Source organism: Carassius auratus, chromosome 18, assembly GCF_003368295.1.
Source record: "Carassius auratus strain Wakin chromosome 18, ASM336829v1, whole genome shotgun sequence".
Taxonomy (NCBI): domain Eukaryota; kingdom Metazoa; phylum Chordata; class Actinopteri; order Cypriniformes; family Cyprinidae; genus Carassius; species Carassius auratus.
The window spans coordinates 6652694-6679194 of NC_039260.1; the positions used below are offsets into that span (position 1 = coordinate 6652694).

Sequence of the window (26501 nt, forward strand, 5' to 3'; positions counted from 1 at the left end):
TATTAATGTGTGACATTGCATGAGTGCAATGAGTGAATCTTTGAATCATTCCCTCGTTCAAAGCACATTCATTCACTATATGTTTCTCGAAGATGACTTTTTTTTTTTTTTTTTTTGCTGTGGCTTTGCTTGGAACTTTTTATTTATTTATTTATTTATTTTTAATAACTGTATTTTTAATAATATTGGGACCAAACATTATATTGCGTGACATTAAAGACATTAGGAACTCCTTAAATATATTTTAATTTATATTAGTTAACATGAACAAATTATTTATCCAAATGCATTTATGTGTATAATTGATATATAATTTGTCATCACAAGAATAATTACATTTAAAAGTCCATCAAAATAGAAACATTTTAAAATGTTAAATTGTAATATTTCAAAACATTAATGTTTGTACTGTATTTTTAATCAAATAAATGCAGCCTTGGTGATCATACGACTGCTTTTAAAACCATTGTAAAAAGCATGTAAAAATATAGTATATACTGTATAAATATTGGGTTATATTTAATGGAGTTTATATTTTAAAATGCAAGTACCTTGCAACTTGGCAAGCTGTGTGTGTGTGAGTGTGTGTGTGTGTGTGTGTATACTGAACCTGTGAAGGCTGTCAGAGGGTTAAGCAACAGAGTGAGATGAATGGACGGCGAGTGACAGTCTGAACTTTAACGAGGAGTTAATGGACAGGCTGGTGGAACGGACTGCACCCACAGAAGGGGTCTGATTCCCTCTGAGTCTGACCATGGCTGATTGATGGGCCGTCTCCCCCTGTTTATATTTTCCTGCTTTCCTGTCACATTTATTTCCTTTGTACAGCTCTTTCTGCCAATATGAACCCGAAATATCTGCAGGGGTGACAACGGCAATTTGTCGCAGACATGAGAGAGGAAGGAAAGTTTATGGCACAGGTGTTTTTCATCAACCTCTGCATCTTCCTGCACTGATCTGGGCTGCGGTGGATGCACATGTGAGAGTTGAGTTCAGTTTAGCTAGTGGAAATGATTCCCATAGAGAGAAAAACGTAGAACGAGAATGATGCTGAGTTTGGGAAAGGCCATTTTCTTTGTCTTTCTCACTCCATTTTTATTGTATCTTCACTCAGAAAGGGATGTCCTGTTCCAAACCCACATTGCAATTGATTTTATGGCTAAAAGTAATATCCTAATGTGTGCATTCATCCTATTTAACAAACACAGGGCGGTCAGTATTAGTGTAAGTGTGTCACTTGCTCGTGCCTGCAGATGTATGTTTTCTGATAAAGAGGCCTGTTTTGGGGGCTATAGCACAGTAAAAAGTGAGCACACATTAATATTTGAACAAGATTTCACATCAACTCTAAAGTTTCAGTACAAAAAAAGCTCAAGAATTTTTGTGTGTTGTCTTTATTTACTTATTTATTACAATTTTGTTTAATGTTGTTAGTGACACAGATATTGTGCGCTTTAAATCCACCTTTTATTATTTGCTTCAATGCAACATGGATCTTTATTGGATAAACTGTTGGTTTACACAGTCCACAGTTCAATGTGTGAGGCAACATTGGTTTCTCCTCACATAGATCCACTCCTGAGCACAGAACAGGAAAAAAAGGAGCAGGATTTATGTACAAGGATACCAGAATAACCCTCCTGCAGCAGAGAAGCTGTTTGCAGCTTTCCCCTGTTCTCTATTAGAACGTAACATGGAGAAGAGCCCCTCTAGCCTCTCTGCCCTCGTAGTGATACAGAAGCATAAATATGCACCACACCACAGTCCCTCTCCAGGCCTGACACATCATGAAAGCGTTAGGGAAGTAAAAAGAATATGAAAAAGTGGCTCAAGGAGAGGTATTTCTTACATTTTAGATTGTAGTGAAGAAGTGTATACAGGATAGGAACAACATGAGGGTGAGTAAATGATGACATTTTTGAACTATCCCTTTTAATATTTAAATTATTTAACTACACTCTCTGATGTCAGTAATGGTCACAACATGCAAATAAATATTGATTCTTTTTAGTAGTGTTAAAATTTAACCATTTTATTTTCATTAAAAAAACATTTATGCTTGAAATCATTATTACATTTTCATAAACTCTCAAACTCCCTGCAGTTCTTTTACAAACTCCCAGGGATTTGCAAACCATGAATTAACATTATGATTCTCATTTTCCGTCTATCTTTAATAAGATCTTTTATTAACAAGCATTTTCTTTTGCAATATTGTTGATGAGATTAATACTGCACACAAATGCAGTTTTAAGTGGGTAGTTATTTCTGTGTGCTTTTCCAGCATGTGTCTGAAACAATTGTTGTCAGAGACTGGAGCCCTGATTCCGTAGTCAAAAAAAATATCACCGTGCATAAAGCAGGAGACCCATGATGCTCTGCATCGGGATTAATGACCGAGCTATGCTCAAGACCGGCCACACACTCACAAACGTACTTTTTTACTGACTAAATTGGATGCTGATGAAACTTTTGAGTCTTTCATCCTTTCGCTATGGACTTTGGGACTAGATAAGGTCCGACCCAGATTCTCATTTAGACATGCTGGCAAATCTTTTTTTTTTCTCTCTTTTTTTTTTCTGCTTCATTTGTAGTGTAAGCAGAATACTATAGACAACTTTAGCCAAAAATGCAAGAACTTTGTTGTACCCTTAGTTGTGTCATAGTGTGACAACGTGTGGAAATGAAAACGCCTACGTCAGCCGAAGCTTTGATTACGGGTGAAAAGTCTTTGACAGCTTATTTATGGTCATTAGCACGTATCGTTATAGATAACATATTAATTTGCATAATGTGTTTTTAATGACACGCTAATGACATTGAGAGGAGGCTAATTGAGAGAAGCGCTGTGTGTGTAAATTAGAAGAAAAGCATTGTTAATGAAAGAGTTTTGTACAATACATATGATCAAGCATCTAGGCCACACCCCCACTGCAAACTTTAAGGCTGATTAATGGCTTTGTAGAAGGTCTGATAAACAGATTCAAGAAAAGAAATATCCATCTGTTTTGTGTCAGTATGAATTGCAAGTTCATCTAAGTGTTCCAGAGTGTGCTGCTGAAAAGAAATGGAGGGTTGTCAGCAGACAGCAGACAACACATGCTAAAAAAGCCTTGCTTAGGTGGGTGTATGTGTGTTAATAGATCACCTAAATATTTATAGTCAAAGGCACTGAAAACACGAATGGTTACAAAAAATATATATATGTATTTTTAAATAAATAAATAAAAATCACCTGAAGATTTTTATTATTATTATAGTAGGCTATAGAGGTAATTGGCCAATCAATCAAAAAAATATATATAAAAATGCCACGCTATTCTAATATTTGGGCTTTGTGTACTTGTACAGTATGTGTGATACAGAATTGCACTTTGCCAGACATAAAGCCATTGACTGTATTTACAGCCTTTGTGTCACACACCAGACTGGAAGAGAGTTCTCTAACAAATGCCAGCTGATTTTACAGGAGAATTACAAACTATTCTCTTGCACATCGGAGTCAGGATGTGAGGTATTTGTACCCAGAGCAGCGTGATGATAATCTCATGCTAGCTTGTTTCTGAGGGGGCTTGCCTGTGTGAATCAGAGAACATTTCCCTGAGATGTGATAGAATGCTGATAAGCTAGAATTGCTTTGTGAAAGGTGCTTTTTTGCTGTCAGAAGGGAGTGCAATGGGGTACAATTCTACTGTGAAAGCAATCCTATTTTGGGTCCCCACTGATGTCAAAATGTCCAGCTATCAAAAAAGGAAAAAAGTATACTTGTATTATTTTTTTTAAGTTAGTTTAAAAATCATGTAAATATACTCCTGCTCAAAGAATCTTGAAGGGAAAAATGGGTTCCACATAAAATATTAAGCAGTACAAATTATTTGAGAATGTTACTTCACACCAAATCAGCAAATGAGAATAATTTCTGAAGGATCATGTGACACTGAAGACTGGCGTAATGACTGCTAAATATACTAGGATATACGAGGATACCAGCGTGCATGTGATGAGGCACACCTGAAGCAAATGGAGCCTCATCACGCCACTATTTAAAAGCTGAGCGCGCCTCTCCTCAGGAGACCGGTCTCTTCCCCTGTGCATGCACGCTGGTATCCTCGTGGGTTCAGGAAGATGTGAGACGTGAGATGCTGGACCCGCGGTCTGAATGAGAACTGCACCCATTACACCGCTGCCGGCCCAGGTTATTTAAGCACCCCACTCTGGTCGGGAGCCTAGTGGAGGGCGGCGATTAAAGGACGGGGTGACGATGATAATAAGGGAGTAGGCTCTTCACGACTCGTGACACTATATACAAATATATATATAAATTGTGATAGTATTTCACAATATTATCATATTTACTACATTTTTTATCAAATGCAGGCTTGGTGCATGTAAAGCCCCTTTCACACTGCATGTCGGACCCGGCATATATCCAGAACATTTCCGGGTCGCCTTCTGTGTGAAAGCAACCACGTCCCGGGATTGATTCCCACATTGCCGGATTCAACCCAGGACAAGCGCTGTGTGAACAAAAGCCAGATCTAATTCTGTGTCGAAGTGATGACGCGCGTTATCGCGCGACTCTTTTACCGGCTGTTTTGAAGGAAGATCAACGTTCGTGATGAAAAATATGTGTAAACTGCAATGAAGCAGAGATCAGTTAGTTCCTCACTTTCCGCGCTGACGCCGAGATCGTTCAGTAGCTTCAGTGAAAGTATAACGTGCCTAACGTTCTCGACTCGTACATTACACGTCACGCCCTGATGTCACGTGTCGTTACGGGATCTTTACGGGTTGTGTGTGAAAGCACGCACATATCCCAGGTCATCACTGGCAGTGTGGAAGTGCAAAATCTAGCGACCTGGGAACAATTGCCGGAACACTTTACCCCTGTATTTGCCAGAATGGCAGTGTGAAAGGGGCTTTAGAGACTCCTTAAAAAAAACTTACTAACACTCAACTTTTTGAACTATAGTGTGTGTGAAATTTTGTACAGTACATGCATATTTTACAAATCTTAATCAAATAGTAAGTTTGTCTTGAATGTGAATGTCTTTGTCTGTTTTTGCTTTAGTAAAATGCAATTTTTTTAACCCTTGGGTGGGGGGGGGGGGTCATTGTTGGTTGTGTGAATGTTTATGTTCCTTTGGGAAAAGTATCTGACTCAGCAAGAGGTTTCAGAAAAAAAAAACTCTGGCTTGATAGTCTTTTATGGTTATCCCAAAAGCAGTAGAGCCGGAGAACTTGACATTTAATTTGGTGTGTTTTTTTTTTTGTTTTTTTTTAGTCTGTAAAACAGAGACTCAATTCCAGATTTCAGATTGTGTTTATAAAGTCGTACATATACACATGATGGTGTTCTGGAGGTCATGCGCGAGATATCATCACATGATTACCCAATTATAAAACAGTTCATTACTCTTAAAGGTGTTGCTGCAGGTCATTTATCACTCCTACATGTTTCGGGGGCTCTTCTTGCTCCATTTCTTCTTATTTCATTTTCAACTTGCCTTCTTGATAACCCATCACCACTCTGTTGTGCTAATGCTTGAGGTCATGTTGGCTTAAAATCCATGAACTGTCAGCAATGTGTTCTTAAAGGGGTCATATGTTGCTAAAAAGAACATTATTTGGTGTAATGAAATGTGTTTATGTGGTTTAGGGTTCAAAAAACACATTATCTTCCACTTAATGTACATTATTGTTTCTCTTCTAAGCCCTGCCTTTCTATAATGCATGGATTTTTTTACAAAGCTCATTGTTCTAAAAAGTGAGGTGTGCTCTGATTGGCCAGCTATCCAGTGCATGTGTTTGGCTGATTACCTCAAGCATGTGATAGCAATGTTCCCCCCATTAAAATACTTTCATGCCATCTCACAGCACGACCAGACAAAATCATTTTAACCCATTACAAATGAGGCATTTGTTGCATCCAGTGGGGACATAATTGCTGAATATAATGACTTATACTGTCTCTTTACACGTTGCATTGCATAACACGACACTTAAACATAAAACCATTTCTGCATTTGTGATCGGAGAAACAACAAACAACATTGTGACCTCTTTTGGAAGGCCAAACTAATAAGTTTCACTTTCACAATGAAACACACAGCTTCTCCACAACATGGCAGCGGTAGCAGCAGCGAGAATAAAAGTTACACCTTCTTTCTTTGCATCTTTCCCACTTCATGATGTACACATGTGGGGGCGTGTTAGAACGAGCCATTTTAGTGGAGTGTGGTTGACTCTTAACTTTTATAAAGAATATCTCTTTGGATTTGAGACTTAGTCTTTGCAACTTTACAGATCTTCTTTATACACCAAGAAATTGTAATGCTCCAAAGAGAAAGGATCATAGACCCTTTTAATCAAGGCGCACGGTTTGTCCCTGTAAAAAGTGGTCAAATATACTGAGATTTAAAATGCATTTTGGTGAACTTTAAAAGCAAAAATCATTCTAAAAGCTGCAGGTCGAAATGCTAATGATCATGTGTGCCTTTCAGGTTCACTGTATTGAGAGACCCAGCAGACTGGCTGATCGTGAACCCCTTCAAAGGCAACGTCACCACCAGAGCCATACTGGACCGCGAGTCTCCACATGTTCACAACAACCAGTACACTGCTCTCTTCATGGCCACAGATAACGGTAGGTAGTTTTTTTTTTTTTTTTGCATGGGACTTTATCCACTAAGGTCAAATGTAATGTAACAACTTCTGATGTGAAGTAATGTGAGATGTATTTTAGTCAATCATCCCTATGTTTACTGCGTAACAAAACCCTCTTTCTGACATTTAGTGGAAAAAAATGTGGGAGATGAAGGTCAAAGAGCTTATCAAGAACATATATACAGTGCCCTCCATAAGTATTTGAACAGTAAAGACAAAATTGCTTTCTCTGCTGTGGATGTCTCTGAAGACATTTGCAATTATGATTCAAATATAATATAATAATAATTCCTTAAATTTATATAGCTCTTTTCTAAGCAATCAAAGCAATTTACATTGTCAAGGGGTATCTCCTTATGAAAGTGGTGACATTCTGCCAAGTATGGTGACCCATACTCAGAATTCGTGCTCTGCATTTAACCCATACAAAGTGCACATACTGTACATACAGCAGTGAACACACACACACACTGTGAACACACACCCGGAGCAGTGGGCGGCCATTATGCTGCTGCTCCCAGGGAGCAGTTGGGTTCAGTGCCTTGCTCAAGGGCACCTCAGTCATGGTATTGCTGGCCCGAGATTCGAACCCACAACCCTAGGGTTAGGAGTCAAACTCTCTGACCACTGGGCTACGACCTATTTTGTCTCCTCTATTGCTGTCAAAACTATGCCAATATCATGGTGAGTCCTTTTTCATGGGTTCTTTATACAAATCAGCATTGCTAAAATGGCTGAGGTGGAGTAGCCACACATTATTCTCTCACCACAGGAAATTACGCGCTTCTGCAGGTCAGGGAACACAGTCTTTGCATTAGTGCTTTCTGGGTAGTATAGTCATTTCTCTCACTTGGCATGAACAACATTTAAATAATCTCTGAATGATTCATTTCTCAATGTCACATCATCTGACAGGGATACTCAGAGGAATTAGAAGAAGAAATGTTCTCCTTCTCTTTCTTTTCTCTCACTCTCTTTTGGAATGTTTGTTTGTCTGTAGAAGGAGGTTGGATGTGGCATTTAAGAAATGACAGATCCATTAAATGAAACAGGCCAATCCAAACAATTCAGAAGTGCCCATATTTACAGCTTTTCAATATGTGATTTCGTACTGTGCAAATTCATATTCAGACATGCTTTTAAGGGGGAATCGGCTGAATAAAGGCTGAATGCACTTCGTTCAGACTGTGTTTGGAATAGCTTACAACCGTGCTTCTCTTATTATTTTTGCAGTGTGCCTACTGTGTGTGGGATGCAGTATGCAAATGTACTTGCAATGCAAGACTCAAATGACCCACATTTGACAAATTGTACAGCACACGGCATACAGTGTACACTGCACAGTATACCTTTAAGGGTTAGTTTACCCAAAGAATGAAAATTATCTTGTTTTTTACTCACCCTCAACGCATCGTAGGTGTATATGACTCTCTTCTTTCAGATGAATCCAGTTGGAGTTATACAAAAATTTGTCCTGGCTATTCCAAGCTCTATCATTGCAATCTGCAGGTATTGGCAGTTGAACAATCCACAAGACGTCAAATAAAGCATGCGCATTCATAAAAAAAATGTGCCTCACATGGCTCCAGGGCATGAATAAACTAATTCTGTAGTGAATGCATGCATTTTTGTGAGAAAAAAACCCATATTTTAAACGTAATAAACCCTTTTCTCTCACTTTTGTTATCTTTCATACGCACAACAGAAGAAAATCTGAAATGTGCTAGCCTCACAAGTTTATTTATAAGAGCAAACGAAGCAAAGTTTCCTTATTTTAGTGATGGACAACCAGTCTCCTCTTGGTTTATATCAAAATCCTCCGACGTTTTTCTTCGCAAATCCTCTGTTTGTACTACTAATTATGACCGGCATTTTGTTTTGTTCTCTCGTCGCATTCGTCACTAAGCACGCAATACCGATGTCCTACGACATCCACCAGAACTGCTTTCACATATGGGAGATAACGGAAGTGGGAGAAAAGTGTTTATTACATTTGAAATATGGATAATTTTATTACAAAAATGCATGCATTCACTGCAGAAGTCCTTTATTCACCCCCTCGAGCCATGTAAGGTATGTTTTATTATGGATGCGTACGCTTTATTTGACAACTTGACACAATTTTTTACAAACAACTCAAGACTGTATTCGTCTGAAAGAAGAAAGTCATATACATCTAGGATGCTTGGAAGGTTAGTAAAACACAAACTAAATTTCATTTTTGGGTGAACTAACTTTTTAATATAGGGTGTTTGAACTATCATTTATTTATTTATTCTTTTCAATATCTCTTTCTTGAATCCTTATTTGACTGGACTGCCAACATGAAACTGCATTTACAACCCATTTTACGTCTACAATGTGACATTTCTGAGTGAAATATGAAACAAGAAAATAAAAGTAGGCAATAAATGTAGTTGTTTAGATTTGTAGTCAATTGTTGTGGCTAACAATTTCAGTACGGAAGAAAAAAAAATCTTAACATTTTTAAAAGGTTGAAGTTATTTAATATATTATTTATATTTAACTGTTTTTTTATGAATTACAAACAACATCGACTATATGAATGTCTTTTCTGTCTTTTGACCAAATTAATTGCATCTTTACACATAAAATTTAGTCAACAAGGTCTGGATGAGATTGATGATGAGCTTATTTCACAAGTGCACTGTATATCCTGCGCTGTTGACTCTGAAAAGGCCTTCCTGTCATCACCACCTTCACTAATTCACAGTCTCTCATGTTCTTTCTCTCTCTCTCTCTCTCTCTCTCTCTCTGTCTCTCTGTCTCTGTCTCTGTCTCTGTCTCGCATGAGGGAATTGGGGAGTGTGAGAGATGTTGATTTTAGGCTAAATTGCTTTCTGTGATCGTGAGGAAAGCTAGATTGCAAGGCCAGAGAAATGCAAGTGGCTTCGTTTGCAATGGAGAGGATATCAAGACATGTGAACCAAAGTGCAAATAACATATAAGAATGGCATAGCACAGACATCAGTCTGAGTATATATGCAAATCCAAGTTTATAACTTAAGATCGATAACGTTTTGATTTCATACTCATAATAAGTTATTAATCATTGTTTGCTGAGGTTTTGAAAAGGTTACAGTGACTGCAGCTGTATGTCATATTTCAGAGTTGTTATTTGCATCGAGATGTAGACATTTCAGATGCAGACCAGAGGCTTATTTCAATAAATGTCAAATGCCCAAAATAATGTTTGCATTGAGGTCACTTCCTACATTATCTGTCTCATGATCGTTCTCTGTTTTAACTGAGTTCACTTGAATCAGGTGGGAGTAGTTATCTAATTTTTAAGCATTGCTAATGTAAAGGTAGAAAAATATTTATTTAGATATATATATATTCATTCATTATTACAAAATAAATTAACCAAATATTCCAGTTGTGTAAAAATACTAAATATTTAAAAAGAAAAGGGTATCAGTGGTTTTCAAAGTTTCCAACCAAAGTATTCCGCAATAATGATTAGTGTACGTTATTAGATGAGAAAAAAAATTAAGTCAATGGAAAACCTTGCCTTTCAAACACTCATGTTGGTTGAAGCAAATCTATGTCTAATATTTGTCTTTGATTTATATTATGTGGTGAGGCTTTGTATCAGCTCTTCAAACACAGTGCTAACATTATGCTTTCCTCCTTTTGTGTGGCTGTAAGCATGTGTGTACAGTGCTGAATTTCACACCGCCCGTGTTTCCCTGGTATCCCAGGCAGATCTAGTCTATCACAGACTCCCTGTTCCTTGACAATCTGTCCGATGATTGCATGACATGAAAGTCACAGTGGTCACTAACAGGCTTTCGATCTAGACTGGAGTCCCATGTCTTTATTTCAAGGGCTCAGATGAGTGTTGCCTCTCTCTCTCTCTCTCTCTCTCTCTTTCTGTCTGACCGCTGACCACAGAGAAGGCGAGAGCGCTGATTGAACAAGAATGATAGAATGGAGAGGGAAAATGAGAAGATGCTTAACAGATAGAGGAGAGTGGAGATAAGACAAGGTGGAGAGTTGATAGTTTGTGTGCTTGTAAACTGTTTTCTATCCTTGTGTGTTTACACATATGGCTGCATTAAAGGAATAGATCTTTCAAATTGCTGAGATAATTTTTTTTCTCCTGATATCATTTCAGCAGTGTTATTTTCTATAACTATTTTGTATAACTTCTGTAAAGCACATATGCAGAATGTAATTTTATTGTTTAAGGTGAATGATAATTTTTAATATACATACACACACACACACACACACAAAGGCCTATATACCTCTATTATTATTTTTATTTTGACATTATTGAGAAAATATGAACCGCTCTAATAATGTGGGATTGGAGGAATGGTGCTTGGAGTGTGTGGGAAGAAAATCCTTTTAAGTCCAGAACTAAAATTCTGTGGTAGCAGTATGGAAAAATCAGTCTTACCAACCTCTAACCTGCAGTTGAAATAAATGGATCCATTTTGCAGCTCCCAGTCTGTGAAGTTGCAGACTCACTGGAGTGGTGGGGAGCTGCTGAAGTGCAACACTTTTCTGAGCCTGGTGGGCTCAGTCTTGTCTGTCAGCCTGAGGTTAATGATTCAAGTCCTTACAACACCTGCTGGAGCTCGGCTCAGAAGCGTGGAGATAGAGGGGCTGCACTATTTCAACATTGGCAGAGGGTCCGTCGTTTAGAGAGCCTAATCAGATGTTTCGGTGTGAGACACAGGGAAAGTTTTCTTGTTCTTTCATTCCCCACTGTGCAAGCAGATGTTCACACATTCCGTCACTCTTCAGGGTGTGTGTGTGTGTGTGTGTGTGTGTGTGTTTAATCTGCCCAGCACGTTTATGACCTGTTTCCTATGGAAGTTTGGTTAGCTGCATAAACTTTTGTTCATATTACTCATTTCATATGTTCATATAGCCCTTGCAAAATCTGTTAGATGTTTAGATAAATGAACCTTTATATAATTTTGAAATATTTTTTTTTGAAAGATGCTCACTGAGACTGCATTTATTTAATTTAAAATAGTAAAACATTATTATTATTATTATTATTATTATTATTATTAATAATTTTTTTCAATAATTTATTCTAACATTTTTAGAATATATTCCTTACTCTGGTCTTTAGTGTCACAGAATTCATTAGATAATTCTTATTTTTACAAATATTTTATAAATTCTGGGGTTTATAAACATATGAACGTAACTGTGTAAGATTTATATTCTGGCATAAGGCTAAAATTACATTTCCTTCTTAACTTGCTGCTTATTCAGTGATTTTGCTCCCTCCTTGCTCCCATGACGAATGTGCCTTATTGAAGAAGACTCCTATGTAGGGCACATCTTCCTGCCCCTAGATATACAATATCATCATTAAATTTCACCTGGAAACATAAACACCACCAGATAGCTCGAAACTCTTCTACGGAACAGCATGTGGTTTGACACATGCGGTGCTTTCATGTTATGTCACAGTTGCCCACGTCTTCACATTTCATTTAAATACTCAACTGCTGATGTGCACTTGTCATTTAGGTGCAGGCAGTGTATTATCAGGAATGTTGCTGTACAATATTAAAGGCTCTTTATGTATGCATGAGAAGTCTGCTCGGAGCATTAGCATATGTCTCTGAGACCTTTGAACATCCATATTGTAGAAGGAGGAACTGCATTCATCGCTCCAGTGCTACCAATCTATAGCTTCAGGGCATTTGTTAGGATAACATGATGTTTTCTGCTATTCAGCCTCAAAACCTGACCTAGTTTTGTGCGAAGATTGTTTAGTCCTTGCTAATCTAATGTTAAATTGCTGATGATGTAGCCAGTGTATTTAGACAATCTGATTAATTAAAAACTTAAGAAAAAAAATTGTTAAGAGTTCTTACAGGGATAGTTCCCCCAAAAATGATTAATTGGTCACCAAATAGTTTCTGGTCTCATTAAATTCTGTAGTATTTTTTACATACTTTTACATAGAAACTCATGCAGGTTTGTAACAACTTGAGGGTGAGTAAATTACGACATAATTTTCATATTTGGGTGAACTATCCCTAAGAAGTAAAGAAGAATGTGCAATTTTTGAGAAAAAAAAAACATCTATCAAATATTTTAAGATTAACTTATTTTCTTAGGAATAAAATATCAGTAATTCAAAAAAAAAAATTTATTTATTTGTCTGTTTGATCTTTCTGGAAATCATTTGGTTAACACACAGGAAAAGAAAAGAAACAAACATTATAGAACAAAATATTTTGGTAGTTGTGTGTATTAAAGTTGCACATTTGATCTTTTTTAACATTTTTTTTTTTTATCTATTAAAAGAAGAAAAATTCTTATTGGAAATGCATAATTTCTTTCCTTTACCAATCTCAGAGCAACAGTTAAGGGATGCCTGCAAATGTTTGCTGGTGGCACTATCTTGTCCATAATTGGTGCTCTCCAATTTAGACACTTTTCTTTTGGAGGAGAGCTCCAAGTGAGGGACAGATGTCAGCGGAGAGGTGTTTCATTCCCTGCAGATCCTCTCTGGCGCTGTACTTTGAAGTAGAAAGAGGATTTTCAAAGTAGCACAAGGGGCCACAAGAGCTCTATCCATTTCTCCAGCCAGGATAATGACGTCGTAATGAGATCTACCCAGAAAGCCAAAGACATCATGGTTCTTACCATCCACAGCTTTGGTTTTCCACTGCGTCTCACTCTGCTCTCTCTTAAAAGTCAAAACAAGTCCATCTTTCCACCTCCTCTGGCTCTCAAGGGCTATACGATAAAAGGAGGCTCGACTCCTGTGAACTTCTGTGTTAAGACATGCTCTTTGAGAATGAAGAGGTGCTTTTACTGTGGAGAGAAACATGTAGGTGTTGCCTGTTGTACAGTATATTGTTTAGGGCTTGAGGAGAACAAGTGCTTTGGTTGGTTGCTTTACTAAACTAACAAGATACAGGAAAACGTGCCGCACACTCTCAAATTATCATCCCTGTCTGCTAGGCTAAATTGACACTGATTGGTTTCTGCAGACACTAGAGAATCTGTTTTTGTCTCTGGACTTTGAAGTCTGAAGTGGAGATGGAAGAACATTCGTATCTCTAATATCGTAACACCTTTCACATCCACTTGTGTGGCTTTCAAGAGGGAAATAGAACTTAATCACGTTTACTCTCTTTGTACAAAAGTGGACTTTGACGTAAAGAACTATTTCAGGCCCTGATTCAATACTATTTACTAATGAATGGATGGTGTAGGCATTGTCAAAGAAGAGTTAGAGAGTTCCTTCACTCCAAGTTTCTCATTTAAAGGAACCCATGAGTCTAATCAGAAGCTTTTGTTCTTGAGGGACATGCAGGTTTAATCGGCTCTTCATTGTCAGGTTCTAGCTGAGCTTCCCGCGAAGCAAGAGGGCCTGACTTTAATTGCAGATCAATTTTCTCCCTTGTTAAGTTGACGGAGTGTCGACGGCTATATGTGGTGGTGTGTTGGATTGTTTCTCTACATTCCCTCTAGGGCAGATTGAGAAATCAGAGGCTTCTTGAAGGGGAGTATGTCAGATTCCTCTTTCAAAGATTAAGTGCATGTGATGTTAATTGTTTTTCAATAGGTTATTGCTCTGTAACATTGTGCAGTATTCATAAGCTGTTTGAATATAATCTCCCTTAAGAGGTTGTTGATTTTGTTGTTCTCACGTCAGCTATTCATAACTTATTTTAAATAAATAGCACAGGCATACTGTCTTATACACACACACACTCACACACACACAAATACATATTGTTCAAAAGTTTGAAGTATAATGTTACAAAAGATTTCAATATCAAGAATCCTAAAAAAAGTCAATAAAGATTTTTTTTTTTTTCCTGCTCAAAGAAAAAATAAAATCTACTTTTGAATAATAGTATATGTATACATAAATCTACTGTGACGTTTTGTGGCTGGCAAATGTTATTACAATAGTCCATAGTTAATGTGATGTTCCACTAAAAAGCACCTTGGGACCAGTTAGTGAAGTTGTTTTTGAGAAACACTGTAGCATCATTTGTCATTCATTTTGTATCCAATGCAAGGACGTTCCTAATGTGACTTCCAAAGTTTTCATGCATGTTTAAAAACTTTTTGGGGCCGTTCCACATCTAAAAGCAGAACATTTAAGAGCATTTATTAAATGAAGCTTAGTATGCATTTTATTTATTTATTTTTTTAAGAAATATGCAAGTTAATGTGCTGTTGCAGTACGCCTGTATAAGTGGTTTTATTCCTATAGGTCTTTGCGCTGAAGCTATAAAATCCCAGCATGCCAAAGCAGAGTGAGAAAAGAGCCATCTGCTCGAGTCCTGTGTGTCCTCTCAGAGTCTGTCTCACTGCGTGACCACTGCAGTAGCAACCACACGCTCCACATCCCCACTGCGCCTTCCATTCTGACTCAGACACCCTCCTAATACATCCCATTCACATCCTTGAGCTCAACTCTTGTCTTTATTGTTTCTAAGTTTTCTAAGAATTGTTAACTGTTTAGCCCCATTTCTCTAATAGTTCAATCGTTCCAATAATCATCGTCACAAAGTGAATCAGTCCACAAATTCTTTCTTTGTCTTTATCGTATACTTTTGCCGCTAGCCTTAAGCTTCAGCAGAGATGGAGTAGCCAGAAAGTACCGGAAATCATTCATTTTCAGTGAGAGCTGGTGATTTGAGACGTAGTGTGCAGAAGTGCCCATAGGCGATTCGACAGAGTTGAGCAGAGTTTAACTCAAATGCATTCCCAATGGATAAAGTGGAGCTCAAGTGAGCCGCCACCTGATAAAGATTGTTACTGCAGTTGAGTAGAAATGGCTGTAGAGCGTGACAATAGCGCAGCCGAAGGTCATAGGTGTCCAGGGAATGCAGGAAATGATCAAATGTATATTTTGTGTGCTATGCATAAATGCAAATTTAAGAAATAAAACTTGTTTACACACATTTAAGAGTAAATTTTCTTTCTGATTTCAGTGCGTAATAGAACTTTATTGCATTTGCATTTAGTCATTTAGCAGATGCTTTTATTTAAAGGAACAGCAGAAGCGATTTATCAGAGTCAACTATGTTTGTAGTGCACAATACCAAGTATAAGCTAAATTTGCTTGAGCTAACTAGAGCAAAAGTGAAATGCAGAAAAATAGATAGAGAGAGTAAACAATTTTATTAGCAGTAGTACTTTATTTCATTTATTATTGAATTGTATTTTTTTTATATATTTATTAATTTTATGTAGGATCTGTCATAGGACATGGCATCTGTTTCTGGAGAGACTGTGAACAGACAGTAACAGAGAGCGATACAGACAGAGACACACTTGGTATTAGCTGTAGTGAGTTGGTCCATCTTCCAGGGCAGCATCAGGTGGAACACATGCTATGGGCCAGTGGGTCAGTGCCAAAATAAAGAAACTCACTGAACCAAGAGTCTGTGTTTGGAGTCTGAGGGGATGAGATAGAGTCCTGTACTGTTACAAAATCATTAATGCAACCAACGGCATACTTTCTTGACCAGTAACTCAAACTTCTCCTTAACAAGGATGTTTTTTTTTTTCTTTCTGTGTGCTATGTTTTATTTATTAGTCCACTAACAAAGTCTAGAAGTTTATATTGGCATCACAGTAGAATGCTGACATTGTTACAAACAGTTTCAACAGTGTCATTTCCACCCTATTTCTAACTTTTTAAAACTTTTTCTGGCTTCATTGATTTGCTAAGGCAAAATGTTATCATTTTCACACTTTTTGAATAGTTTGATTGTAAATGGCATACTATAAAAATAACCTGCTTGATATTTACCTTGATTTAATCACAAATCATGTTTAATCTCAAGCTTTTATGTTTTTTGTTGGGTAACCAAGTACATTAAATTAAAAATGTATTACATATAGTGGGCAATTTTTTTTTTCTTTTGGTAGAATTAAAACCCAAATTGTGAAACATTCATAATTTGACTTGGTAGAAATAACTGCACAATGTGGGGCATGCATACTTTTTTATTTAAATATAACCATTTAAAATTGTTTTACTAATTTTATAGTGGTTCTGTTCATATTTTTTGGGTTGGATTTTCATATTTTCATAAGGCTAAAAATGTGGCATTATAAACTTTTGAGAAGTAATAAAAACTTTTCCAAAAACCTTCTACTGTTACACAAAGAAAAAAAGGTTTAAATAAAAAAAAAAAAAATCCCCTTAGACTTTTGCAGTATGTAAAATGTAGGCTATTTACAGTGTGCAAGCTGTGTTTTAGCTGGCCATAAAATCGGAAACGCTGTTCACGGCCATAAAAAAAAAATTAAAATGTTTTTTTTTTTTTTTTTTTTTTTTTTATACAGAGGGAAAAGACAAAGGACAATTTTGCATCTGATTGCAAATCTGCTCACGAACAGCTGCGAGGCTGAAAAACTGTCTATCCTTTCCATATCACCAGTGTTTAGTGATGCATTAGAAAGAAGTTTAGAGAAGAGGGAATTGGATCTCAGCAAAGTCAGACAAGATGACTGAGCCTATATATTTCAGCGCACCATAACAAAGGAGAAAATAAATCACTCTCATTATAGAAGGGAAAGAAGACCACATCTGAAACATCCAGTTCCATTACATGCTGCATATGTAATAATCATATATATGCAAACAAATCTTTCTTATCCGTGTCTCATGAATATATTTTATGTCAACGCTGCTTGTTAAACAAAGCATTGTGTACTCCGCTATTCATGAAGTCTGCTGTATATTTCCGCTCACGTTTACCTTAATCAATACTGATGTTACAGGGGTCGTCGGTTTCTAAGATGAAAGTTATTAAGTGATAAACTGCAACATGTTGGGCTGCTGCTCATTTCTAGAACACTTTACTGTGCATCCAAACATGTGTAATAGGCTTTCAATGTGAGTTAGACGATGAAGGAGCTTTTAGCACTGCCGAAGATAATTATGATGATGATGCTGATGAAGATGGTAAAGACTATGGAGCGATCGAGCGAGGGACTGTGGCTTTTTTTCTTAGTGAAGACAAACAACTTTAATGCTTTCTAACCACGTACAGCAACCATGTGTGAATGGGGAGAATTTGCATTCCCTCATGCATATGTCTTCTCTCAGTCCCACAGCACACACAGAAGAGCTTCATAAAGCCTGGCTGAGGAGATTTGCTTGCTTAGACGGTGTATGAGTTTATCTTACATTTTTCTTTGCTGGAAATGTATTGTACAGTTAGAGAGATAGCATTCTTTCTTATAAATACAAATAAATGAATACATTTGTCTCAATATGCACAGTAATTCCCTTGTGCAAAGCTAAAATATTTGCATGGTCTTTGGGGAGAAAAAAAAAAAAGCATTTCAAAATATTTGGAGGTCAGCAGCATTATGTGGAATTTGTGTATTCACCAAACCAAAACTAATCATAATAAAGTTTCATATTGCTGCTGGAATATTGCTCATTTCAGAAAGGTTGGAAGTGTTTGCTTTTCATCTTCTGTTTAGATTCAGAAGCATTTCTGCTATCAGTCAAAATGTGAAACACAATATATTAATATAAACTATAGTGAGCTTATGTAATGTCTTAATATTAACTTAATTACATTTTCCTTTGTCAAACCTCACTTCATACACAGTATGAATACATCCAAAGGCCTTTTTTGTGACTATATTCATCACAGAAGTGATCTCTCAACCGAACCCTCTCCATACCAGTGAAATAACACAATAACATGCTACCAGATACTTTAAAGTTACCGATCTACTGACAAAGAGGCTATATTCGTGTTTATTTCTAAAAGGTTGACAAGAAACACTTTAACTGCTGGCTTCTTGCACTTAAAGAAACAGTTCACCAAAAAATTTACATGTACTGAAAATGTTATCACCCTCAGGGCAACCAAGGTTAATTAGTTTCTTAATTGGAACAGATTTGGAGAAATTTAGCATTACGTCACTTGTTCGCCATTGGATCCTCTAAAGTGAATGGGTGCCGTCAGAATGAGAGTCCAAATAGCTGATAAAATCCTTACAATAATCCACAAGTTATCCATACAATTCAAGTCCATCAGTTAACATATTGAGAAGTAAAAAAAAGTGTTTGTATGAAACAAATACCTCAAGGCATTTCAACCTGATTACGGCTAAAGTACCAGTCTATAATCCATAATAACGCTTCCTCCTGTGAAAAATTCTATCTTTTGTTCTCCTCTCAAATCAAAATCAACAGGCATATTTTTTTAGAACCATTTTGGACTATTTTCGTTTGTAAGTGGTGCTTGACATGTACATATTTCTTTCCCGATTCAGACAAGACGAGACTTTCACTAGAGAAAGCAATATTATGAATAGAGGACTCACATTTTAGCCAGAAGCAACTATTTGAATTTGAAAAATCTCTTAATTATGGATTTGCTTCTTATAAACATGCAGCTTTTCACTTCATAAGATGTTAATTGATGGACTGGAGTTGTGTGAACCACTTGTTGATTACTATCAGCTGTTTGGACTCTCATTCTGACGGCACCCATTCACTGTAGAGGATCCATTGGTGAGCAAGTAATGCTAAATCTCTCCAAAACTGTTCCGATTTAGAAACAAATCTACATATTGGATGGCCTGAGGGAGAGTAAATTTTCAGTAAATTTTGGGTGAACTGTTCCTTTAGGAGCTGAAATATTACTCTGAATAACATCAGCTCATGCTCTGCTTGGTGTCCGAGCACCCCTAAATCCCCCTTGAATATTCTAGAGTCGCCCCTGCATGCTTCTGAGATTTCCATCTGATCTAGTTGTTCGGGTCAGAAAACAGTTAATAGCTGTTGTTTTGAGCAGAAACCTAATCTATATTCAGTCACTAACATATAACAAAACAGCTGTATTTATGTACTACTTGCCTTGACCTTTAGCGTCTTTGAGCCACAGGTTTGCTCACTGGTCTCGAAAGCGAAGCAATGGACGTATTTACTAATGCACACACAAGCCACATCTAATTTTTTTTAAGAGTTCATGATTTATAAATCAGATAGCTGTTATCGCTCATGGCAGGACATGTTTACTTCTGTGAAGCATACTGCTGCTTTAATGGTGTTAGGCGAGACAGTTTGCTTTTGTCCACGGACACGCGGTCTTTTTCATATTGTGAAATGGCTTGTTACATACTTGACAATCTTTTTGAACAGAAAATCAATAAAACATGGCAAGGACATCATTGTTCTACCTCTAAACACTGTTCTGCAGGGGTATTTTAGAGATGCAATTGGAACAAACCTGATTTCTTTTACTACGGAGACATTACTTGCTCCAATGTTTTGACACCGTGCCTTTTCTTCCCTTTGAGGCCTGAGCGTTCCTGGCAGTACGAGGACAAAATCATTCTGTAATTACTGATCCTGTCATCGGATGTTAATTGCGAGTGACCTCCAGGGCTGTTTATAATTATGCAGTCCTGCAATAACTGCTAATCTCCTAGAAACAGAATATTTCCAAAGCTTTGAATGATGTATTTTTTTTGTCCGTGCGATATTCAATAAAGTACAATCTGATACAAAAATGAAGCGAGAAAATAGTTGTTACTCCAAGTCAGAAACTGACCTTTTTTTGTTTGTGGCTCTGGCTGTAAGAAGTCTTTAACCCACTTTGATTTACAGTAACAGTCAGTCGGTGTGAGATGCTGGTGCTTTGAGCACACCAATGAGTGTTAAGCACAATCCTCCTGTGCTTTTAAAAGACAGCTATTGATTTGGTCTATAAAGCCAGAAAGCTTTAGTATGCCAAAGGACCTGCATGTGATTGTGAAAATCAAAAGTGACCAATTTACTTTCTTAATACTCTCTACTGATTTATATGGAAGCTTGTTTTCTTTTTTACAGTAAACTATAGAAAAGTAAATGTGAGTATAAAGTTTAAAGAAATGCAAGTGTGTGTGTGTATATATATATATATATATATATATATATATATATATATATATATATATATATATATATATATATATATATATATATATATATATATATATATATATATTATTTTTTATTTTATTTTTACTAAAACTATTACAATTTCTGAAAATAAAAAAGGAAAAATAAACAACATAAATTAAAGCTGAAGTACTAATTGCTAAAACTAAAATAAAAGTAAATAAAAATTAAAGAGGCATGCTACAAACAATAATAAAAAGACAATAGCAATTAACAAAATTACTCAAATTCAAAATAATCAAATTCAAAATATCTAAATACTGCAATACTAAAACTTCTAAAACTTCTGGTCATGTCCTACTTTATTCTTTTTTAACTCTGCCTTTTGTCTTACTAGGAAGTCCACCTGCCTCGGGCACGGGTACGCTGATAATCACTCTCGAGGACGAGAACGACAACGCTCCCTACGTCTTCCCCTCCGTGGCCCGCGTGTGCGAGGACGCTAAAGACATGAATGTGGTGGTGATCGGGGGACGAGACAAGGACATTCATCCTAATACAGATCCTTTCAAGATCGAACTTGGCAAACAGCCAGGACTGGAGAAAACATGGAAAATCTCCAGAATCAATGGTAAGTTAATCCTCATATGGGACAGAAACAGGCACTGACCCCACGGTTAAACACATGTCGGCTATTTCTAGGGCCGGTTTGAGGAAACGCAAAAGGTGCTTTCACTAAAGGAAATGTATATAAATACTGCATATACTGTAAAGTCTTACATTATTAGAACTCTCTATAAATTAATTACTTAAACTGCAAACATTGTGCACATTTAATTGGTCATTAATTGTAATGGCAATCAATCATGAAAATTCATGAAAAATAATTAGTAATGGAGTGTCACTCTAAAATTCTCAAACTTGGGCAAAATTGACTCATGACATTCAATCATGAAAATTAGGGAATATTGGCATCCCTAATGTCAGCATTACTGTGGTAAACTCTTTAAAATATATATATAAACTATGTAAATACTGCTCAGTTTCTTGCACAAATCGCTTTGTGTCTTTACACATCAATGTATCGTCACGAGCCACATGGTTTAATTTGATTTTGTGTATGTTTTCATTTTTATTTTTTTATGTTTTAGCTGTGATTCCTATCCACTTACATTATAAAACTGATAGACTGCAATGTTTTGAGCTAAAAATCTTGGTTTGTGTTCTACTGAAGAAACAAAGTCAATTACATTTCGGATGCCCTGAGAGTAAGCAGATAAAAATCAAATTTTCATTTTTGGGTGAACTATCCCTTTAAAAGAACCTTGTTTTTCACCAGGGTCAGGAGGGTCACATGCTGCTGAGAGCAAGAGGATCGGTCTGTTGTCCCAGACAGTGTGTGTATCATTAGATATCATGCTGACCGAATAGCTGTGTGCATTTGGGGTTTATTTTAGCACTCTCGATTACCCATCTCCTGAGAGCACACACTCAAATGTAGAAAGGCATGTGAATCTCCAGACTTCTGTCAGCTGTTTGAGAAGAGAATCAGTGGCAAATGCTGTGATTCTAAGAGAGAGAGAGAATAAGAGTACTGGAGAGGTGATTTGAGGTCGAGGGGTGTATAGTATTGTGTAGAGTTGAAGATACTCTCTGACTGACAAGTAAAGCAACCAGAAAGCTACATTACATTACATTACATACATTTTTTTTTTCAGACACTCACTCCCAGATCATGTTGCTGCACAGTCTGAAAAAGGCTAACTACAACCTGCCACTGGTTCTGACCGATTCTGGCATGCCTCCAATATCCAACAACACGGAACTGAAAGTTCAAGTGTGCACCTGTAAGAAGAACAGAATGGACTGCAGCCGTGCCGGCTCCATCCAAACAAACCTCTTGCTATTGCTCTGCCTGGTTCTGCTCTCCATCCTCTGTAAGTATCCTTTCATTCCACCCTCTACAACACTCACATGCATGCCTAACCCCTCTTATTAGAATGCTGGAGATTCCAGGTGATTTGCTTAAATGCTGAGTTTTAAAGTTTGATAGATGCTGGATATTTCATGGTTTCTAATAAAGTGCAACTATATATTGTGTTCCAGAGCCACAATTCTACCCAACAACAAAAAACAAACAAAGAAAGAAAAAAAACATGGAAAGTCAGAAGAGTTTATTATTGAACAAACTCTCTTAATCCCTGATTTTGGAACACATCTAAACAGACCTTTTGCAGGACTCATAAATGTAAAGTATTTCAAACCTATTTGTGCCACCAGGTCTTAAGTGTAATTTTTTTTTAAATTGAGATTTATACATCATCTGAAAGCTGAATAATGTTTTCCATTGATGTATAGATTTTTGGCATAAAATAAAAATTGATAATTTTGACCCAAACTATGTTTTTTTTGGCTATTGCTAAAAATATACCCCAGGCCAAACAGGAACACTGATAAATCGGTATTTATTAAAATGTATTATTTTATATGCAGATTTTATTTGTATACAGTATATTATTGATTTAAATATATTAGTACATTGTATAGAGGTGTGTGTGTGTGTGTGTGTGTGTGTGTGTGTTTAACCTTCAGTTTTGGAAATTTTCCAGATACTGCTACTTTAGCTTAGTGTTAATACTGATGATGAACACCCTGCCTTGCTGTACAGTTTGACAGGAAATTGGCTTCTCTTCCAGAATGTCTGCCATGACCCCATATCTGTTTACTGTGGTAAAGCCTGGAACTGCATTAAGAGTTGATCCATATCAGGCTAGATTTACAACATGTGTAGGGGCACTAGTGCAGCCACTAGAGACACATACAAGCATTTAAAATAATATGCACTGATTAAAGGTTGCTTTACAGCAGGTCCTAAGCTTTTCTGTGTGTGTGTGTGTGTGTGTGTGTCAAAGTGTATTATGTGTTTGTCCACAAGTTAATCTCCCATCTAAACCTGCACACGGCCCTCTAGCGACTCTTTCTTCCAGCAATAACATTAATAATTCACTCCTTTAGAGGGGCTAGAACATAATGGAACTCTATACAGCCATTTTAAAATAGAAAACAGAGGAAAAATAAATCAGTTTTTCACTGTTCAGAAGGGATGTTCTGCTCTGAGGTTTTCTGTAGCTGGGTCAGATCCATCTGTGATTTGTGCCACTGTGAAGCCGATGTCTCCAGATCTGCATGAAACAGGGTGGATGATCTTCTCCAGAGTTTCTCTCCTCCAATCACTTTCCTGTTTGTGTTTTCTCTCTGCATATATTATCATTCAGATACCCATATTTTCACCTCAATTTTGGCTTCTTATGCTTCAAACTCACTAAAATTGCTCCATTTTCTCAAGCTGTATATCAAAGCCAAAGCTGCAACGTATGAATCAGGTACTAAATGTGCAAACATATTACTTTTCTATAAAAATCTGGCTTATTATAGACTTATATGGAGGAAACCGATCAAATAATGGAAAAGCATTATTATCGGGCATATTTCCAGAAACACAATACACAAACAGGCTAAAACAACAACTCATGCATTTTGCAGATAAATTAAATTCAAGTTTCTTTATTTTTTTGTGGAATCCTTGCTTCTTTTTTTTTTTTTTTTTTGCAGTGTATGTTTAATACCATCGTATGGCTTCATTTTACTGTTTTAGGCATCATTTTCTCTTTCTTCCAGTAGCTTTGGCAGCAATCTGGTGTGAATTCTGAATCTGTGAATGTAAATAGGGTGAAATGATGGGATTATTTATTTATACTGCCCTGTCAGACATTGACATGTTCTGTATTATGCAATGGTTTACCCAAAGAGGGATTTCTGGTGAAATAAATACAGCTTCTGGCACAATTCTAGCACACAATAGTTGAGAAGTAATTTCAGGGCTGTTAATATAATTTCTCAAAGATGTGTTCATGTGTTTGTGTGCCCCTAGACATTTATTTATTTGTTTGAATCTTTGTATTTTTTTTTTTTTTTTACCATAATTTGCCGAAAATGTATTCACCCTCAGGGCATCCAAGATGAGTTTGTTTCTTTATCTGAACAATTTACATTAAATAACTTGCTCACCCATGGGTGCTGTGCAGTGAATGGGTGCCGTCAGAAAGAGAGAAACAGCTGATAAAAGCATCACAATAATTCACAAGTAATTCACATGACTTCATTCCACCAATTAATGTCTTATGTGGTGAAAAAGCTACATGTCTGTAATAAAAAAAAATCCCTAATTGCTTGTGGTCAAAATACGAACCCATAATCTAATAGCACTTCCTCCAGTGAAAAAGTTCCTCCCGTTGTCCTTTCACATCAAAATCCACTGACAAACTGTATTTGTTTATAAGAGTCTTAACGGTTTGATGTCAAAAAAAAATAAATGAATAAAATACAATAAAATGAATAATTTGTTTATTAGTCTGTTGGCACCCATTCTTGTTGAAGTAGTGCAGAATTTCTCTGACAATTGTGTTCTTTTTTTGGGTGAACTATTCCTTTGATATTATTTAATATTCAGGATTTTAAATGAAATATTCAGATTTTAACATACAGTGTGACCCAAAAGTCTGAGACCATATTGAAATGAGATATTTGTTCATTTATTTATTCATTTTTAACAAAGTTTTGGAAATCACTTTGTTTTTAATTTCTTCACTGTTTTTAGATCACTAATCAAATAGGTAAACTTGTGATAATGATCATCTGAACTTTTAAAAATGGCCATATTTTTCATCCCATTGAAGCACAAGATTTTCTTTCATTGATTTCAAATCATGCTGAAAATCATAATCATCAGGTATTACTTCTAAAGTTCATGCAACTTAATTACAGCTTTTATTACAGAAAAAGGACAACAAATCTAAACTAAAATATTTAAAAATCATATCTCTTTAACTTTTCCGTCAAATTATGCTTATATTATTTTGCTTTTTTAATGTATTTTTTATTTTATTGTTTTTAAATGACAAAGAATGTAAAACAGAAACATTTTCACTAGTGGCCTCATATGTTTGAACCTCACTGTAAATGATCTATATATATGTGTGTGTGTTTTCCTCATTCAGGCAGTGATTCATTGTAACAAGCAGTCTAAGAGTGTGTGCACGTGTTTATTTCTCATGTGACATGACACAGAGCTGGTGCATGCTGGTCTCAGAGCTGCACTACATGTACACTAATGACTCCTGTAAGGAATGTGTTTCACTTTTGTGCAGGAAGACACACGAGACACGTCGCTATTTCACACACCGATCGAGTGGGAGGGAGAGAGTGTCTGACTTCAATTTCCTTATCACCTTAATGAACCCTGACCCTGCTGAGAGAGAGCGCTGAGAACAGGCAGATAAGCCCAGAGGCTCAGTGATGGAGCGCTGCAAGAGAGAAATGGGCAAAAGATTAGACAGAATTCACTTCATCTGTCTCCTCTACAGAAGACACACATTCACACACACACATGCATTACTGTCATGTAGTTCATTAGTTTGTGCCGTTCCAATTTTTATGGGTAGTCGACATTAAATACAGTATTTGATAAGTTGATGATGCCTTGCAGTTTGACACCTCTCTGAAGCCTTTCTTTGCTCAGTTGTTGCAGATTGGCTTTTTTATTATGCATGTATAGTTTCAAAATTCATCGGTCACACCACAGGACCATTTAAAGAGATCGTAATATGTAACTATTTTCTTTTCTCTGTGAAACATAAACGTTTGGAAGATGTAAAATATACTGTGGTCCCCACAAGGGAAAATGATTATTCTAAATAGTAAATGATGTTTATTTGAAAGTGAATCAATGCAAACAAGTTTTCTGTAAGGGGTATGGTTAGGGTTAGGGTTAGGGTTAGAAGTAGAAAGTAATAGCGGTCTATGAAAAGTCCCCACAATTCACATAAACGTGTGTGTGTGTGTTCATGCGTGCGTGTGCATGTTTATGTGGTTTATGAATGACATG

At 36.6% G+C, this 26501-nt stretch overlaps 1 protein-coding gene across 3 annotated transcripts in view; it reads left to right on the forward strand.

Annotated features, from left to right (window-relative positions):
- cdh13 (cadherin 13, H-cadherin (heart)) overlaps positions 1-26501 on the forward strand; it is a 284768-nt gene that overhangs the window by 252110 nt on the left and 6157 nt on the right. For all 3 annotated transcript variants that reach the window (XM_026287280.1, XM_026287281.1, XM_026287282.1), the window contains 3 exons: positions 6504-6646; positions 20955-21188; positions 22276-22494. In XM_026287280.1, the coding sequence (XP_026143065.1) occupies positions 6504-6646; positions 20955-21188; positions 22276-22494 (596 nt within the window). The remainder of the gene's footprint in view (positions 1-6503; positions 6647-20954; positions 21189-22275; positions 22495-26501) is intronic.